The sequence below is a fragment of the Bubalus bubalis genome, chromosome 20 (assembly GCF_019923935.1).
Source record: "Bubalus bubalis isolate 160015118507 breed Murrah chromosome 20, NDDB_SH_1, whole genome shotgun sequence".
In the NCBI taxonomy this organism is placed as follows: domain Eukaryota; kingdom Metazoa; phylum Chordata; class Mammalia; order Artiodactyla; family Bovidae; genus Bubalus; species Bubalus bubalis.
Window position 1 is genome coordinate 49,584,099 of NC_059176.1, and position 16,969 is coordinate 49,601,067.

The 16,969-nt window shown below is 55.5% G+C and overlaps 1 protein-coding gene across 1 annotated transcript; it reads left to right on the forward strand.

Moving 5' to 3' along the window:
• Positions 1-412: 412 nt before the first annotated feature.
• Positions 413-14,735, forward strand: MFGE8 (milk fat globule EGF and factor V/VIII domain containing). Its single transcript, NM_001290921.1, is given in 9 exon segments — positions 413-485; positions 3,419-3,547; positions 3,909-4,040; positions 6,196-6,377; positions 6,948-7,103; positions 8,016-8,160; positions 13,110-13,294; positions 14,320-14,475; positions 14,598-14,735. Coding segments are annotated over 9 exon segments (1,296 nt in total).
• Positions 14,736-16,969: the final 2,234 nt, after the last annotated feature.

Genomic DNA, 16,969 nt, shown 5'->3' on the forward strand with positions numbered 1-16,969 from the left:
ATGCAAATGGTACCCGTACTTGTAATCTGGGTTTTTCTAAAAATGAATAAGGTTTAGCATCTTTTCTTAAGCCTAAAAAGTTAAAAACCAAAGTAAAACCAAAAAGCAAAGAACAGACAACTCCTGAGCCCTTTACTAAGACGACTCGGAACTCAATGCCTGGTCACCGGCACCCTGCGGGATGCAGGGCGTGGCTCGGACTGAAGCGGCCAGCGGCTGACTCCCGGTTCCTCCCAGCCCCTCCTCAGTCCGCGGAGCCCCGCCCCGAGTCCGCCTCTGGCGGGCCTGGGAGGAGCACGTGGCTCGGTGGGAGGTGCTGCGCTGCCTGTTTTATTCCCGTCCAGGAGAAGGAGTGCGAGCCCTCGGGTCTGAACCGCCCCAGCGCTGGCTCCCGCGCCCTCGTCCCCACACCATGCCGTGTCCCCGTCTGCTGGCCGCGCTCTGCGGCGCGCTCTTCTGCGCCTCCGGACTCTTCGCCTTCTCCGGTGAGTTGATCGCGCCGCCCTCTCGCCCTCGCCCCTCCTCTCCGCGCCGCTCGGAAGTTCGCCGCCGCGCCCTCCCTTTGCCTCCGCTGTTTACAAACTTGGTCCAAGAGCCGGGGCTGAGCCGAGGGACGACCTCTCCGGCTGCGCCCGGGCGGGCGGCGGGGATGCTCTCGGCCTCTCCAGCTGGGGGTGGGGGTTTGGTCGGTGCTAGAGGCTTGAGCGTTGGGCGGGGGCTCGGGACACTGGGTGACAGCCCAGCCTCCCCCAGGGAAGTGGCTTACACAGAACAAAGGAATCCGCTGTGTCGGGCCTCTGTTTTCCCATCTGTACAATGAGGCCACATCCCTCGTAGCTCAGACGGTAAAGAATCTGTCCGCAATGCGGGAGACCCAGGTTCAATCTCTGGGTAGGGAAGATCCCCTGGAAGAGGAAATGGCAACCCAGTCCAGTACTCTTGCCCGGAGAATCTAGAGGATCCTGGCGGGTTACAGTCCATGGGGTCGCAAAGAGTCGGACACGACTGAGCGACTAACATAGTGCTCTTGCGCTCCTTCCACCAGGAAATTTCTAGGACTCTTGTATTGATAAATCTTTTCCAGCCAACTTTACCTGGAAACTCCCTCCCAGGCCATGCCGGCGGCTGGTCTGTTCATTGGGATTTTATCCTCCGTTTAAAAATAGGTATTTGGTCAGATAAGCGAGGGGCTGGCTAGGGAGCCAGAGGCTTGGGGCTGGGTCGGGGGTGGGGGGTGGGGGCAACCCAGGAGGGGGTGAGGAGCCTAGGGAGGGATTCGGAAAAGGGCTCCGACCGGAGATGGCGGCTCCTGACTCCCCTCTCTCCCTATGGCCTTGGCCTGCCGCTTTATCTTTCTTGGCCCTCCTCCCCTGCCTAGGACGCATCCTGCCTCCAGCAGGCTGGTGATGGGGATGGGCGATGCCCTACACCGCGGGCTGAGGAAAGGGTGCCCATGGGGTGAGCGGGATATGGCAAGACTCTTCAGGCACCGCCTCCATCCTTTCTTCCTAGAAATAGGGTTGATGAAATTCGTTGGGGTGGGAGGGTCATGGCTGAGCCTCGGCTCTGCCATCCGGTGCCAATCTGACCCCCCACCCCCCAAATGGAGTGGAAGCCACTTGAAGTCTCTTGGAAACACAGAGAGATGGCTGGGCCTTAAAAGTCCCTTGCCTCGCCTCCCCTGGCCCCACAGCCTGAGCCCTGGCAAAATGTCCCTGGGGAGATCTCCCAGAGAAGGCAGGACCCTGAAATCCCAAAGGTGGTTTTGGAGACCCAGCTTAAACAGGAAGGGGGAAGCCCCACAGCTGCGGTGCGTGGGTGAGTGGGTCAGACGCCTGCCAGGAGGGAACACCTTTCTCTTTCTCTTTCCCCGCTCCCCTGCTTTGCCCTGGAGCTCTGCAGGGAGAGGGCCCTTTGGGAGCGGGGCAGAGGGGAGTTGGATTTTGCCAGGAGGAGCCCAAGGCTCTGGCCATTCTCAAGCCTCTGCGGAGGCAGTGCCCGCCGCTTGTCAGGTCAGGGAGGGGATTAACCTGCTATTTAAAGCCAATGACTAATGGCTCACTGGGAGCCGCCTTAAGCTCCTGAGGCCCCCACTGCTCATTAACGGTGTTCCCTTCCCTGGAGCCCCCGCCCAGCTCTCCAGGGCTTTGGGCCCTCTGAAAGAGGGGCCCTCCAGCCTGGGATGGCGTGACTCTGCAGGGAGGAAAAAAGGTTTCTCATCTCTCACCCCAAGTAATGCGTAGGGGTGTGGGGTCTGGGGCAGCCCTTCTGGGATGCAAAGATCAAGTAGAAGATGCTCTGAAGGTTTCTGGCTGACCTAATGGGCTGAAGTCCACCCGAGTCAAAGCACTGGGGACAGGCTAACACTTGTCACCTGGGCCCCCCAGATAGAAGCTGTGAAGTCCTCTCCAGCCCTCTTCCCTCCTCTCGTTGTTGTCCAGTGTTCCTCAAATCCACCTTCCTCCTTATCTCTCGGCCTGACTTCGTCTTTTACCAGTAGGCCTGTGGCAGCATCCTTGATGCTTTCCTGGTCTCCTCTCTCACCTGCTCAGTCACATTTCCACGCAGAGCCAGAGGGATCTTTGTGTACTTCTGAGCCACTTCTCCACCCCAGCAGCCCAACCACGTCTTAGCACGTGGCCTTTTCTTGACATTCTCCCTCACGAGCTAGAAAATGGCTTCCCAACTCCCACCTCATGCTTGCGAACCTCTGACTTTTTCCTGGTGGCCAGTGGTGGGGACGCTGAAGGAGGGTTAAGAGCCCTTGTTCTGCAGGATGAAGAGTCTCCACTTGTCCTTCGTAAGGTCCTGCCCGACAACCTCCCTTTTCAGCGATGTCTTTCTTCCTGATCAGCAGTATACCATGTGCTCTGGGCTTCTGGTTCTTTTTGGAAAGTTCTTTCCTCATTCCCCAGCCTGGCACCTTCCCACTGTGACTTTTAGCCAGCTCAAATGTCCCCACCTCTGAACCTTCCAGCTTTCTGGCAGAAACCATCCTCCCTTGGCCCCTCACGCAGGCTCCTTCAGAGCTCATGGTGCCTCCTCATTACCTGGTGACTTGTAGGTCACCACCTCTTTCCTCTGACTTCTTATTTTTTTTAAAAAATAGGTATTTGCTTATTTGACTGTACCCGGTCTTAGTTGTGACATGTGGGATCTTCGATCTTAATTGCAGCATGCAAACTCTTAGTTGAGGCATGTGGGATCTAGTTGCCTGACCAGGGATCGAACCCAGGCCCCCGGCATTGGGAGTGTGGAATCTTAGCCAATGGTCCATGAGGGACGTCCTTTTCTGGCTTCTTGAGACCCAGACTGCATCTGTCTTAGGGGCCCAGAATATATACCTGGTAGTTGACCCTCCCCCCCCAAATATTTACTCAATGAATGACTTGTTCCTAACCCAGAACTGTCATTGCAGGTGACTTCTGTGACTCCAGCCAGTGCCTACATGGTGGGACTTGCTTGTTGAACGAGGACAGAACCCCCCCCTTCTACTGCCTCTGCCCCGAAGGCTTCACAGGCCTCCTATGCAACGAGACGGAGCACGGTACCTGTCCTGGGCCATGCCTGCTGCTCCCCGCCAGCTCCCAGCTGCAGCCCAGGCTGCTGGCCTAGCTTGTCCTGCTATGGTCATTGGTCCCCAGCACCCTTCCCTGGAAGCTCCCAGGCCACTTGGAAAGCTGGGTGCTTCCTTCACTTGGGCTGACTCACCTCCACGTGACCCTTCTTAGCTCCAGGATGGCCCAGGCCCCATGGGGCAGATTGAGAGGGGGGAGGGAGGAGCTGGTGGGCACTGGCAGGCAGTAGGCCGAATTTGGGTGGAGGGTCCTTTGGGGCTTGCCCTGTCTGTTTTTGCCTGTCTCCAGCTCCTTCTTGATCACCTGCCCATCTCACCTGCTTCCTCCCAGGTCCCTGTTTCCCAAACCCCTGCCACAATGATGCTGAGTGCCAGGTAACTGACGACTCCCACCGAGGGGATGTCTTCATCCAGTACATCTGCAAGTGCCCTCTTGGATACGTGGGCATCCACTGTGAGAGCAGTGAGTATCCAGCGGTGCCTGCTCCGAGGGGCAGACCCTGTACCACAGGCCTGGCAGCTCAGGCCACATACCAGCCTTCCTCCTGCGTCAGGGTCTCCTTTGGTAGGATTCCGAGCGGGGCAGAACTCAGTTACTGTGGACTGGGGAGGCAGGGAGGGTCCCTTCCCAGGCTTCTTCTTGTCTGGTTCTCTCTCCTGGGACTGCTGGCCAGGCCTGATGTCCCTGCAAGGGAGTGAGGGGTGGTGGTGACCCCAGAGGTCGTGGGAGTGTTATTTTCTGTCACTGTGAATGAGACATATAGCCTTAGGGTTAAGTCCTGGGATTTTTCTACCGAGAAAGGAAAACCAACACATTCTTAATCTTTTGGGGCCCAGGGAGTCAGTTAATAAGGTTTGATCCTCAGGGTCTGACAGTGCTGGCCCAAGCGTGACCTCTGGCCTCCTTGCAGAGCTCAGAGAGGAGGGAAAGGTCTGGGCAGACTGGGCCGTCCGCTCACGGTCAGGCGGTCAGAGGCCCGGCGTGTGCAGAGGGGCTGACCAGCCTGGCTCGCTTGGTTATCCACCCGGCCACAGATTGGCCCTGGCGGGTGCCCAGCAAACCTTGCCAGCGGCATCTGTCCATGCCCTCCTCGCTTCTGGCCTAGCTGAGGTTCCTCCCACAAACCAGGATTCTTCCTCACCTGCCATTGGGTGGGCGAATCTAGGCCCAGGGCTGGATGGGGTGAGGGTGGCGGTGCCCGATTTTTGCAGTCCAGGGGGTCTGTCCCTGAGCGGGTGGGCAGGGGGCAGTGTCCTGCTCTGGGCAGATCCGTGGACTGTCTCCAGGGGAAGGAGAAAGGGCTGGGTCAGCCGGGTGGGAGCCAGCTCCAGGGGAGACCAGCTAAGTGCCTGCTCACTCTTCAGCTCAGAGGAAACAGGCCCCGAGGGCCTGTGCCCTGTGCCCAGGGCTGAGACCAGCATGTCAAACACTGGGTAGAGGAATGTTGTGGGGGGAGGCAGGTATTCGCCAAGGCTGCTGGGAGCCCTGGGTGGAGCCAGGTGGGCCCACTAATTACCGTGCTGGAGCCCAGGTAACCCTGGATGTGCCTGAGTGCGAATTACTCATCTTGCCTCCTTCTGCTTCTCGGCTTGGGGTCTGTCCCAGGCTGGATGTGGCCACGACCACAAAGGGCGAGGAACCCCCCCACAGGGACCTTTGCCGCCCCTCCTTACTTGTTACCTGGTGTGTGTCTTTGGAGCCCTTAAGGACCCTGCAGGCATGTTTGGGGCCCACTGGGTGTGGACATGAGGGCTGAGGACAGAGCAGACCTGGGTTTGGATCTCTGTTCAGCCAGTGGCCGGCTCTGATCTCGGGCGTATGGCCTCACTTGTGCCTCTCTCTTACTGTGAGAGGGTCATGCACCGAGCTTGGCGTGAGCCTGGGGTTTTGGAATACAAGTGGAGCCCTCCCGGGTTCTCTGCTTGGAACCTGAGGTCCAGGCTTGCAGGCTTGGCCCTCGAAGACCACACTGCTGGTGAAGGTGATGGGCCTTGGCCGGGGGGTCGTCCCAGATGGCTGGCCAGGACCAGTAGTGAGAAGGCACAGAGGGTACCAGAGAAAACAATGGCTCTCACACTCCATTCAGAAAACTCCTGCCAGTGAGATTCTAGAAAACTCCAGGCACATGTGCTCAGTGCTTTATGTGCAGTGTAAGGACTGTTCGCTGCCATCTGAGGGGCCCTTCTTCCAAAGCCATCCTCCTGGGGGACCAGGGGGCTGGGCTGGATGGGGCGGGACATGGAGGAAGACAGGAAGTCATACTGGTATCTGCTCACCAGCCCACCCCCTGTGTTAGAATAATTGCTTCTTGATGTCCTGTAAAAAAGAGACCACCTCCTGCAGCCTGGTGGGGGACTCCAGCTGCCAGTCGTGACATGTGGGCCTTGCCTGGAACCTTCTAGCAGCCCATTGTCCCAAGCCCCTTCACAGCTCTGCCCGGCCCCTCTGTTCCTCCCTGTGCACTTTGTTTCTGCACCTCCTCCTTGGCCCTCATCATCCCTTCATGGTCTCTGCTCTGGGTCCTCTGGGTCCTCGGCAGAGGCCACAACTGTCTTGTTCTTGTGTTTTCTGGGCACCACCTGCGTGGGTGGCGCTCTGACTGCCCTTCCCCCCTCAGCCTGCATCTCACCACTGGGCATGCAGACGGGTGCCATTGCCGACTCCCAGATCTCTGCCTCGTCCGTGCACTTGGGCTTCATGGGTTTGCAGCGCTGGGCCCCGGAGCTAGCCCGCCTGCACCAGACGGGCATTGTCAACGCGTGGACATCCAGCAACTATGACAAAAACCCCTGGATCCAGGTATGGAAGGGGTGGCCCGGGGGTGGGTGATGTGATGGGAGAATGTGGGTGCCTACACTGTGGGGGACACCATGGGAGGGTTCAGAGCTGGAGTCCAGGTAGCAAGGTAGCCGGTTCCCATGGGTGAAGTATCTTTAAGTGGAGGGCTGCTCTGGGGGCCTGGAGTGGGTGGGTGGGATGAAGGGAGTGAATACTAGGCTGTTAGAGGGGTGTTTGCACTGTTTGCAGCCTCTGGAAGCTTGTCCTTTTGTTTTTTTAAGCCTTTATTGAATTTGTTACAATATTGCTTTTGTTTTATGTTTTAGTTTTTTTGGCTGTAAGGCATGTGGGATCTAGTTCTCCAACCAGAGCAGGGATGGAGCCCATGCCCCTCTGCACTGGAAGGCAGATTCTTAACCCCTGGACCACCAGGGAAGTCCCTGGAATCTTGTCCCTGTGTCCTGAGCACTGGGTCCAGAGCCTGGAGAGGGCCAGATGAGAAAGCCCCCGCTTCGTTGTCCTGATTGGGGGAGTGACAGGGGTAGGAAGAACCCGAGAGATAGCGGTTCTGTCCTGCCTGCCCTGGTCCAGGTGAACCTGATGCGGAAGATGTGGGTGACGGGCGTGGTGACCCAGGGGGCCAGCCGCGCAGGGAGTGCTGAGTACCTGAAGACTTTTAAAGTGGCCTACAGCACCGATGGGCGCCAATTCCAGTTCATCCAGGTTGCAGGGCGGTCAGGAGATAAGGTGAGGATTGTTGGGAACCCTGAAGAAGGGCTGTGGTCAGCAACCCCTGGGGCTCAGTGCTGTTTGAGGGCTCCCAAGGAGGTGAGGGTACCTGGGATGATGAACCATAAGGTGGGTTTTCAGGTGTATCTTGGCTCACAGAAATTTGGAAGCCCAGATTGTGTCTCTGCTCTGTGATTTACAAGTAATAGGCCCATATTACAGATAAGAATTGTTTTTAGTTGCTCAGTCATGTCTGACTCTTGCGGCCCCACGGACTGTAGCCTGCTGGGCTCCTCTGTTTATGGGATTTCCCAGACCAGAATACTGGAGTGGGTAGCCATTTCCTTCTCCAAGGGATCTTCCCAACTCAGAGACCGAACCCATGTCTCCTGCATTGGCAAGTGGATTCTTTACCACTGAGCCACGAGGGAAGCCCTAGATAAGAATAGTGAGACTCAAGAAGTTTCAGTGACTTGTTGAGGGTGGCTGTAGTGGTGGAGATGGGATGCATTTACAGCCTTCAGGGACACCATGTACAGTTGTACGGGTTGTGCACTGCTCGAGGGCTACTACTTAGCATCATTCACAATGTAGACCTCATGTATACTTCTGTCTGTGGGAAAATTGTTGTTACAAAGTCTTTTCAGAAAGGAGTACCTTTTCCTAATTTGCACAGAGGCACCCTGTAGATCATAGGTGGTCCTGGGTGAAAGATGAGAATTTACACCTATGCCCCATGGTGACCAAAGAAGGTATGAAAAGGGGAATCTGTTGAGGGCTGTGGGCTGTCTGGAGGAACGGGGAGCTCCTGCCAGCTCTGCTGCGCACACCTCTGTTTCCAGGCCCAAAGTGGAAGAGGGGGAGAGACCACCCCAGGAAGCGGGACTGCCGACACTGACCCACTCCTCCAATCTGCCTCTTCCCTCCTAGATATTTGTGGGTAATGTGAACAACAGCGGCCTGAAGATTAACCTGTTTGATACCCCCTTGGAGACGCAGTATGTGAGACTGGTACCCATCATCTGCCACCGGGGCTGCACCCTCCGCTTTGAACTCCTTGGCTGTGAGTTGAATGGTGAGTGCCAGTGGCTCTGCTGTCCTCGGAGATGGCTGTTCCTGTCCCCTCTTTTCTCAGCCAGGGTGAGGAGCTGGGTAGGCAGGCAGCAAAGCCTGGGAACCTGGGCTAACACAGAAGGATCACCAGGCCTTAGGCAGTCCTGCCCAGGTGCTACATTTTCTAGAAGCTGGTTGGTAAGAGGAAAAAAGGACTTCTCCTGTGGCTCAGTGATAAAGAATTCACCTGCAATGCAGGAGAGCCGGGTTTGACCCCTGGGTTGGGAAGATCCCCTGCAGGAGGAAATGGCAACCTACTCCAGTATTCTTGCCTGGGAAATCCTGTGGATGGAGAAGTCTGGTGGGCAATAGTCCATGGGGTTGCAAAGAGTCAGACATGACTTAGCCACTAAATAGCAAATGACAACAAAGAGGAAAAAAAAAGATACTTCTTCAGTTTTCAAAATATTTTCACGTATTCTGGTTCCTTGAGCTTCTAGAACATGTAGCGTTAGTTCTGTTTTGCAGATGTCAGTTCTATGAGGGCAGGGAGTTTGTTTTGTTCACTGCTGCATTCCCAGTGCATTGATCATAGGTTCAATAAATGAATGAATGAAGGAGGGAAGTGAGGCCCAGATAAATTGTTTATCAAGGGCACACAGCTGGTAGGTATTAAAACTTGGTCTGAATCCCTGGGTTTTGACACCCACTCATCCACTGTTTCTCCCTCCCAAACCTATAATCTGCATTCAGGAAAAACATTTCGGGACATGGAGGGTCATAGGGCTGGAGGCATGCTTCTTGTCTGTCTTTCCAGAGAGATCAGGGTACAGGGGTTGGGTTGAGGGCATGGTCTGCCCAGCTCAGTCCAGCCTTGCTTTCTCCCTGAGGTCTGGATAGTTTTCTCTCTTTGCAGCCACAGTGCCACCTGCTGGCTGCCGGCAGAACTGCAGGGCTCTCTAGGCAGAGCTTGCAGAGCAGAGATGGCTCTCTGCCTTTCTTGTCTTAACCCAGGGCCTACCCTTCGCGCCTCCTTCCCCTCTGTGGATCGTCTTTCTGTTATCGCATTTCAGTTATCACCCAGAACCACTCAGAGTTGAGTTCAGTGCCTGTCGGGGTTATTCTTTTTTTAAAGCATGAAGTAAAGTCAGTTTATTTTTGCTCCCAGGGTCACTGCCTTTTGAACCTAATTGTTTTGGGGACTTAAAGACTATCCCTTTTGCTGAAAGAAAATGTAAACAATTGATAAAGGACAGAAACAGGTCTGGGGACCCACACCCTGGGCTCCTCTCCCTGGCGTCCCTCACTACTTGCTGTCATGGTCCGAAGCCCTTGCCTGTTTAAAGTTGCTGACCTGAGCCTCTCATGTCACAACTGGCTCCTTCTAAGGCCAAGAGAGGGTGTGTTTGGCAAGGGGAGGAGGTGAAGCTGACTAGTTTGTTTTCCTTAAGGATTGGACCAGTCTCCTTTCCCTTGTAGGCATTTGGGTCAGCTGGAGAGAGTATTGGTGTGTGTGTGTGTGTGTGTGTATACATGTGTGCACGTGCGTGGGACTTGATCTGGGCATTTCTGGGCATGCCCTGCACCAGATCCCTCTTTACCAGCAGGCACAGTCTCCTTGGTGAATTGATTAGTTATTTAACTCAGTAGATATTTATTAAGGTATTTATTAAGCTCCTTCTGAGTGTGTGGCTCTAGGGAGTAAAGCTCTTGGGTTCTAATGAGAGAGTCTGATGTGAGACAAGATGCAAATATAAAAGAAAGGTCAGATAGCAGTAAGAATGATAAAGGAAAAATTAGTGGAGATGTGACGATGTTGACTTGGGGTGAAGAGAGGGAATGGCATGGGGACTGCCCTGTTGGGATGGCCTTTGAGTAGAAGCTTGAATAATGCAGATCAGGCCATGAGAAGAACTTGGAAAAGGCATCTCAGGTAAGGAATTGGTGAGTGCAAAGCCCCTGGGACATGTTGAAAGGTAGAAGGGAGGCCAGTGGAGCTGGAGCCTAGAAAATGAAGGATAGCTTGGTGGGTGATGGGCAGAGATGGACCAGGCAGGGACCGTGTGGACCATTTTAAGGATTCAGGCCTTTGTACTCAGAACAAGAGGCAACCATTGTTGTGGTGGTGCTGATAGGCTGTGGTTAGAGTTGGGTCTAGAAGGGATCCCTCAGGCTGTGTAGGGAGAATGGAGGCAGAGGGGCATTGTGAGTGAGGGGGAGATGTGTAGAGGATAAGGTGGCTTGGGCCAGGGTGGCGGAGCCAATGGATTGGGTGGATGAGTGTCTTCTACTCCAAGTGAGCTCCGTGGCCCGGCAGAATGAGCATCACTTGGAAGCTTGTAAACTTCCAGCCCCAGCCTAGACCTGCTGAGACAGAATCCTTATATTAACAGGGTCCCCCAGTGATCTAAGGGCTTCCCAGGTGGCACTAGTGGTAAAGAATACACCTGCCGATGCAGGAGACATGAGACAAGGGTTCGATCCCTGGGTTGGGAAGATCTCCTGGAGGAAGACATGGCAACCCACCCAGTATTCTTGCCTGGAGAATTCCATGGACAGAGGAGCCTGGAGGGACTACAGTCCGTGGGGTTGCACAGAGTCAGACATGATGGAAGTGACTTAGCTTGCATGCATGCACCAGTGATCTAAAAACCATCAGTATTCTGGTTCAGATGGTGAAGAATCTGCCTGCAATGCAGGAGACCTGGGTTCGATCCCTGGACTGGGAAGATCCCCTGGAGAAGGGAATGCAGCTCACTCCAATATTCTTGCCTGGAGAATCCCATGGACAGGAGATTGGTGGGCTATAGTCCATGGGGTCGCAAAAAGTCAGACACGACTGAGCAGCTAACACTTCATTTCACTTCCACTGATCTATGAGAAACACTGCTCTGGCACCTAGATGGGGAATCTGAGGACCAGAGTCGGGAGGAGACTTCCCCAGGGTCACACAGGGAGTGGTGGAGCTGAGAGTTCTGCTTGGTGCCCTGCCCAGTTCTCTTTTATCTGGAAGGCTGTCCGACTTCTGGGGAGGGGGCCCATAATGATGGGGAAATGTAGATGGGCTGTAGAAGGGTGCACCGTGATGAAATGATTCCTTGGCTCCTCTCCAGAGTGCTCCAGGTTTGTGCCAGCCCCGTGGCCTTCCAGGTCTGGAGCTTTGGGATGAGCCAGCTCCCAGCCCATTAGCCTGTCTTTATGGGAGAGGCTGGAGGTTACCTGATACACCACCATCACAAAGAGATGATATGATTGATCAGCATCGGCACCGTCTGAAGGCAAATGTCTTTACTGGCAAGGTCACCAGCATCTGGGGAGATGGTGATGTAAAGCACTGTGTACTATAGTTTGCTCCCAGGCGGCACCATGGATTTGCAAGTCTTACCCTGGATTCTGCAAAGGGACAGCCAGTTGTGCAGTGAAGATTCTGACATGTGTGAGACATACCCATTATTCTCTTGGGAGTTTTTTTGTTAAAGATATTTATTTATTTGGCTACACCAGGTCTCAGTTGCAGCGTGTGAACTCTTAGTTTTGGCATTACGGGATCTAGTTCTCTGGCCAAGGATCGAACCTGGGCCTCCTGGCATTGGGAGTATGGAGTCTTAGCCACTGGACCACCAGGGAAGTCCCCTCATGGGAGTTTGTCTCCTGCCCATCCCCAGCTGTTCTAGCCTCCTGCAGGTGCAGATGAGAGTACAGAACAGCCCGGCACATTCCTGAATGTTTGGAGCAGGCCTGAGTGAACCCAAGGCCAGCTTCTCAGGCAACCTTCCCAGGCACGTCAGACAGCAGCAGAGTAGTGAATGTGTAAACTCTTTGGGACGGGGTGTAGGGCAGGAAGACATGGTCGTTCCTGAGCCTCAGGAGTTCTGACTTCTCAGCTTCCACCTGCTAGAGAGCAGGAATGCAGTGCTGTTCATCACTGGGTCATCACCAGGCAGGCCTTCCCAGCTCTGAGTGGGTGTGAGAGTGCTGCTGGAGACAGTGTCGCATTGTGGCATGGTGATTAGCTCTGTGTGTGTGTCAAAGAGACTTGGGGACAGTGCTTAATGGCTCTTAGCCTCAGTTTTCTCATCTGTGGAATGGGGTTGCTAATATCCTGTTGATTCCGGTTTTTGTGTGGTGGATTAAATGACTGAAGTCAGCACTGAGTCAGTGAGATGGTTATTATTAGTTACTCTAGGACTTGGTGGTATGAATCGCAGCCGTACTGTAGGAACGACAGGAAGTGCTGTGAGTCCAGAGGAGTCCCACCCGAGTGAGGTGGTCAGGGCAGGCTTCTTGGAGGAGGGGTCTGAATCAGGCTTTGAAGGAGGGTGAGAGGTGGTGGATCAGGGCCCTGCCCTGGTGCAGAGGGAGAAGCCTGGTGGGTGATCTGTTCAGAGCAACTGAGGGGCGTGGGGTGGGAGCTGAGCTGAGGTGTGGGTAGGGCTGTCAGCAAGAAAATATTTAGACCAGTTAGTTGGCTCTAAAAGGTGGAAGGAGATTGTTCTTTTGGTTTTTAATGGTTTTTAAGTGTAATTTTATTCTTTTGGCTGTTCTGAGTCTTCATTGCTGGTGGGCTTTTCTCTAGTTGTTGCAGGCGAGGGCTACTCTTTAGTGGTGGTACGCGGGCTTCTCACTGCAGTGGCTCCTGTTTTGTGGACCACAGGCTGTAGAATGCATGGGCTTCAGTAGTTGTGGCTCCAGGGCTCAGTAGTCTTGGTGCACGGGCTTAGTTGCTCCATGGCAAGTGGGATCTTCCTGGACCAGGGATCGAACCTTTGTCTCCTGCATTGCCAGGCAGATTCTTTACCACTGAGCCAGCAGGGAAGCCTGAAGGAGCTTCTGTGTGTTCAAGAGGATGCCAGAGGCTTGTCAGAAGCCAGAGTTCTTTTCCCTTCACTGCCTCGCTCTCACACCCACCGGGGGAGGCTGTGGATCCCAGATCTGGGTGACAGCCCCCCACCCCTACCTCCTTGTTGGCAGGATGCACTGAACCCCTAGGCCTGAAGGATAATACCATCCCCAACAAGCAGATCACAGCCTCCAGCTACTACAAAACCTGGGGCCTGAGTGCCTTTAGCTGGTTTCCCTACTACGCACGACTGGATAATCAGGGCAAGTTCAACGCCTGGACCGCCCAGACCAACAGTGCCTCTGAGTGGCTGCAGGTGGGTCAGGCTCCTCCGGGGATGCAGGGTTGGGGTTGGGTGGGGGTGTGGGATCTATGACCTTGGACCAACCCTGGCTTCTGCTTGCCAAGAGGGAGTTTCTTTGAGCCTTGTTTGTGTTCGACTTTGCTCTTTTCTTCCTCTTGTGTTCCCACCTTTCTGCTGATTCTGTCACTCAAGGCTGGGGGGATGGTGGAGGAGCTCAGAGCTGCTTCCATCGAGGCCCTCGGCCCCAGGCGATGAGTGTGTGTGTAGAGGTGGGGCCACCTCCGTTGGCTGCCACAGGGTAAGGCTGAGCCCAGGGACAGCAGGGCAGGATGGAGGAGGGACGTGTCGGGGTTTCTGTGCCTGCTCTCAGAGGATGCGCTGTAACTCGCCGAGAGCACACCGTGCGACAGCCCTTGGGTTTCACTGCAATTGGGAAGCTCAGGAGAGTCGTGGAAAACCAGAGCATCCTCTTATCTCTGAGGAAGCTGGGTCCTGGCAGGGCGAGGACTTGCCTGGGGCTCCCCTTCTGGTTGGCAGTGAGATGGGTTTGTAGCCTGGATCTTACTGAGCACCGTCTTCCCCTGGTCAGCTGGCAGGCTCCCCAGGTTGGACTGGGGGGCGGGAGGCTGGTCGTGTCTCTAGGCCCCAAGGAGCACATTAGCCTGGGGGACTGGGTTCCATGAGAAGCTGCCTGCCTTTGGAATCCCCCAGGACCAATGTCAGGCCCTGGACAGCCTGCAGGGGCCTCATGAGCAGTTTATGTCCCTATGGACTATGGCCTCTCTGCCCCTGTTCCCATTGTACAAGGGTTGCCTGGGGCCAGGCTCTGAAATCTGACATTGCAGTGAAGTGCTTGACAAAGTTGCTGGGATTATTTATGCCCACTTGATTGATGGGGAAACTGAGGCTCTGCCAAATGAAGTAATTTTCCCGAAACTAGAATGTATGCCCCAGCGTGTATGTGTGCTTTTTCCCACCTTACTGGGAATGGTGCAAGCAAAGAAGATGGGATTGGTTTTTTTTTTCCCCCCTTGTAGATTGACCTGGGCTCGCAGAAGCGAGTCACTGGCATCATCACCCAGGGTGCCCGAGACTTTGGCCACATTCAGTATGTGGCTGCCTACAGGGTGGCCTATGGTGATGATGGTGTGACCTGGACTGAGTACAAGGACCCGGGGGCCTCGGAAAGCAAGGTGAGTGTGTGTCCAGCTGTCCTGCCTTCCCCACTCCAGGGGTGCCCTGTGAGTCAGATCTGGGGGTCTGAGGGGGAGGAGGGCTGGCTCTGAGGGCCTCCTGACACCTCCTCTTCCACCAGATTTTCCCTGGTAACATGGACAATAATTCCCACAAGAAGAACATATTTGAGACGCCGTTCCAGGCTCGCTTTGTGCGGATCCAGCCCGTGGCCTGGCACAACCGTATCACCCTGCGTGTGGAGCTGCTGGGCTGTTAGTGGTAGGCCTGGCTGCAGTGACCGGAGGGGCCCTGGGGCAGCTGCTCCTTTCTGTGGACCTGCTGCCTCCTCCGCCCGCCCTCCTGATTGTAGCTGACCTGGGGGCAGGCAGTGTCTCCCTCCCAGTCACCTCTCTCTCCCTCCTCTTCCTCGCCCCCGCCCAGGGGTCTCTGGCACCCAGTCCTCAAGCCATCCCATTTTCTTAGGCACGGTGGGAGCTGAGTAGGTCTGGGATGGACAGGGAAGGGCAAAGTACAGAGCGTGGGTGACCTTTGCCTCCCCAGGTCCCCACGTCCAGCCCCCGTGTCCTCCCTGCACTGCTCCCACACCCCACACCCCCAGGGCCCTGAGGAATAGACAGGCCCTGAGGCCCCAGGCTGGAGAGAATAGCCCGAGGCATGACGCTGCACTCCTGGCCCCGAGACTTCCCCTTCATCCCCTCCCACTCCCCACAGACCCCTTTTGACTCTCATCCTGAAGCCTAGAAAGAGGTAGAAGGCAGGGTGGGGTGGCTCTGTGGAGTGACGGGCGAGGAGGCGGGTGAGCATGGGAAAGGCGGGGAGCCCCTCTGTGCTGGTTCTTTACCCAGAGTACACAGGCAGCTTCCAAAATATATTTATATCACCCCCTGAACACTCGCTGTGGTTCGTCATTGCTCCGTCGAAGTGGGCTTCCGCCTACAATGCAGGAGACCCCAGTTTGATTCCTGGGTCGGGAAGATCTGCTAGAGAAGGGATAAGCTACCCACTCCAGTATTCTTGGGCTTCCCTTGTGGCTCAGCTGGTAAAGAATCTGCCTACAATGCTGGAGACCTGGGTTTGATCTCTGGGTTGGGAAGACCCCTGGAGAAGGGAAAGGCTACCCACTGCAGTATTCTGGCCTGGAGAATTCCATGGACTGTATAGCCCATGAGGTCGCAAAGAGCTGGACACCACTGAGTGACTTTGACTCACTCAATGGGCTTAGACTTGGGCTGGTTGCGACTCCCACCCTCAGCCCTCGCTGAGCCCCAGCATTCTGTGTCACCTGACCTAGCTGCAGAGAGGGAGGAGGCTGCTGGGGGCAGGGGCTGGCGTCCCACTGGAGGGGTCAGGACTCTTCCCCATAGTTCTCCTGCTTCAGAGCCATGCAGCCCCGGGCCTTAGTAGCTGCCAGGTGAGGGCCCCTGGGAGCCTGCGCAGTGGCTTCCTTCAGGTCTGCCTTTGCTCCTTTCCGGCTCCAGGAAAACAGGCGGAGGCGGCTGGTTTTCCCCTTCAGCAGTTTCCATTTTCTTTGCCACTGGAACGGTGGGCTGGAGGAGCTGTTAGAAACTTTGTGAACCTAGGCTGCTTTCAGAGCCGCGGGAGGCCCCAGCGTGGGGTGCAGTGTGGGATGGGGGAGGGGGGGGCGGTGGCAGGGCTCTGCCAAAGGGGCGAGGTGCTGCTGGTCAAGCACACTGGGTCCTGGGAAGCCACTGACAGTTTTACTCCAGGGCTGGGAGGAAACTTCGGGGATTACCCCTCTTCCCACTCCCCACCCTTAGTGGGAGGCCATCAGGAAGTGGCTCCTGTGTAGGGGGGCACACTGCAAGCCAGTGATCTGGAAGGGGGGCTGCAGATAAAGGAGGGACTGACTACCTGGGAGAGGGGCATATGAGACCACCCCTTAGTCTTGGGACCCAAGATGGATTTTCCTGAACAGACTTTGGGAGTGTGCCTTGACACATTTAGGCAGCGTCTGGGCTGCAGATCTGGCCATGTGGCTGCCAAAGGGAGGGTGTGGTTTTGTTGGAACATCATCAGGGAAATTAGCCTGGAAGTAGCTCCTCCCCTAGAGCTTCTTGGCTGGGCTTCTTGGCTGGGCAGGGACAAAATAAAAGGCGCAGACTGTGGTCTCTGAATGAACTGGGAGGGTGGGGTTCCCCATCCTTGGGGGCTGGGGTTCCTTCCCATTTCAGAGCTCTCCTCTGTGGAGCTGCATGGTCTGGGTCTGGAGTCTTTCTGGGTGGTTACTGACTTTAGGACTCCCTCCTAGGAGCATATCTTACCACCAAACTTGTTCAGGCCTCTCCTGGGGACTGCGCATCTTTTCCACCTTGCATCTCTGCTCTGAGATGGTTCCGTTCCCCCAGTAAGTTCCACTTGCAGTAAGTCCCAGAAGTCCCACTTGCAGAAGGGGAAACAGCTTCACTCCAGTCTGTCAACTTGTCCTTCTGTGGCATTGGATATTTCCTGCTGGCCAGTTTCACTGGATGG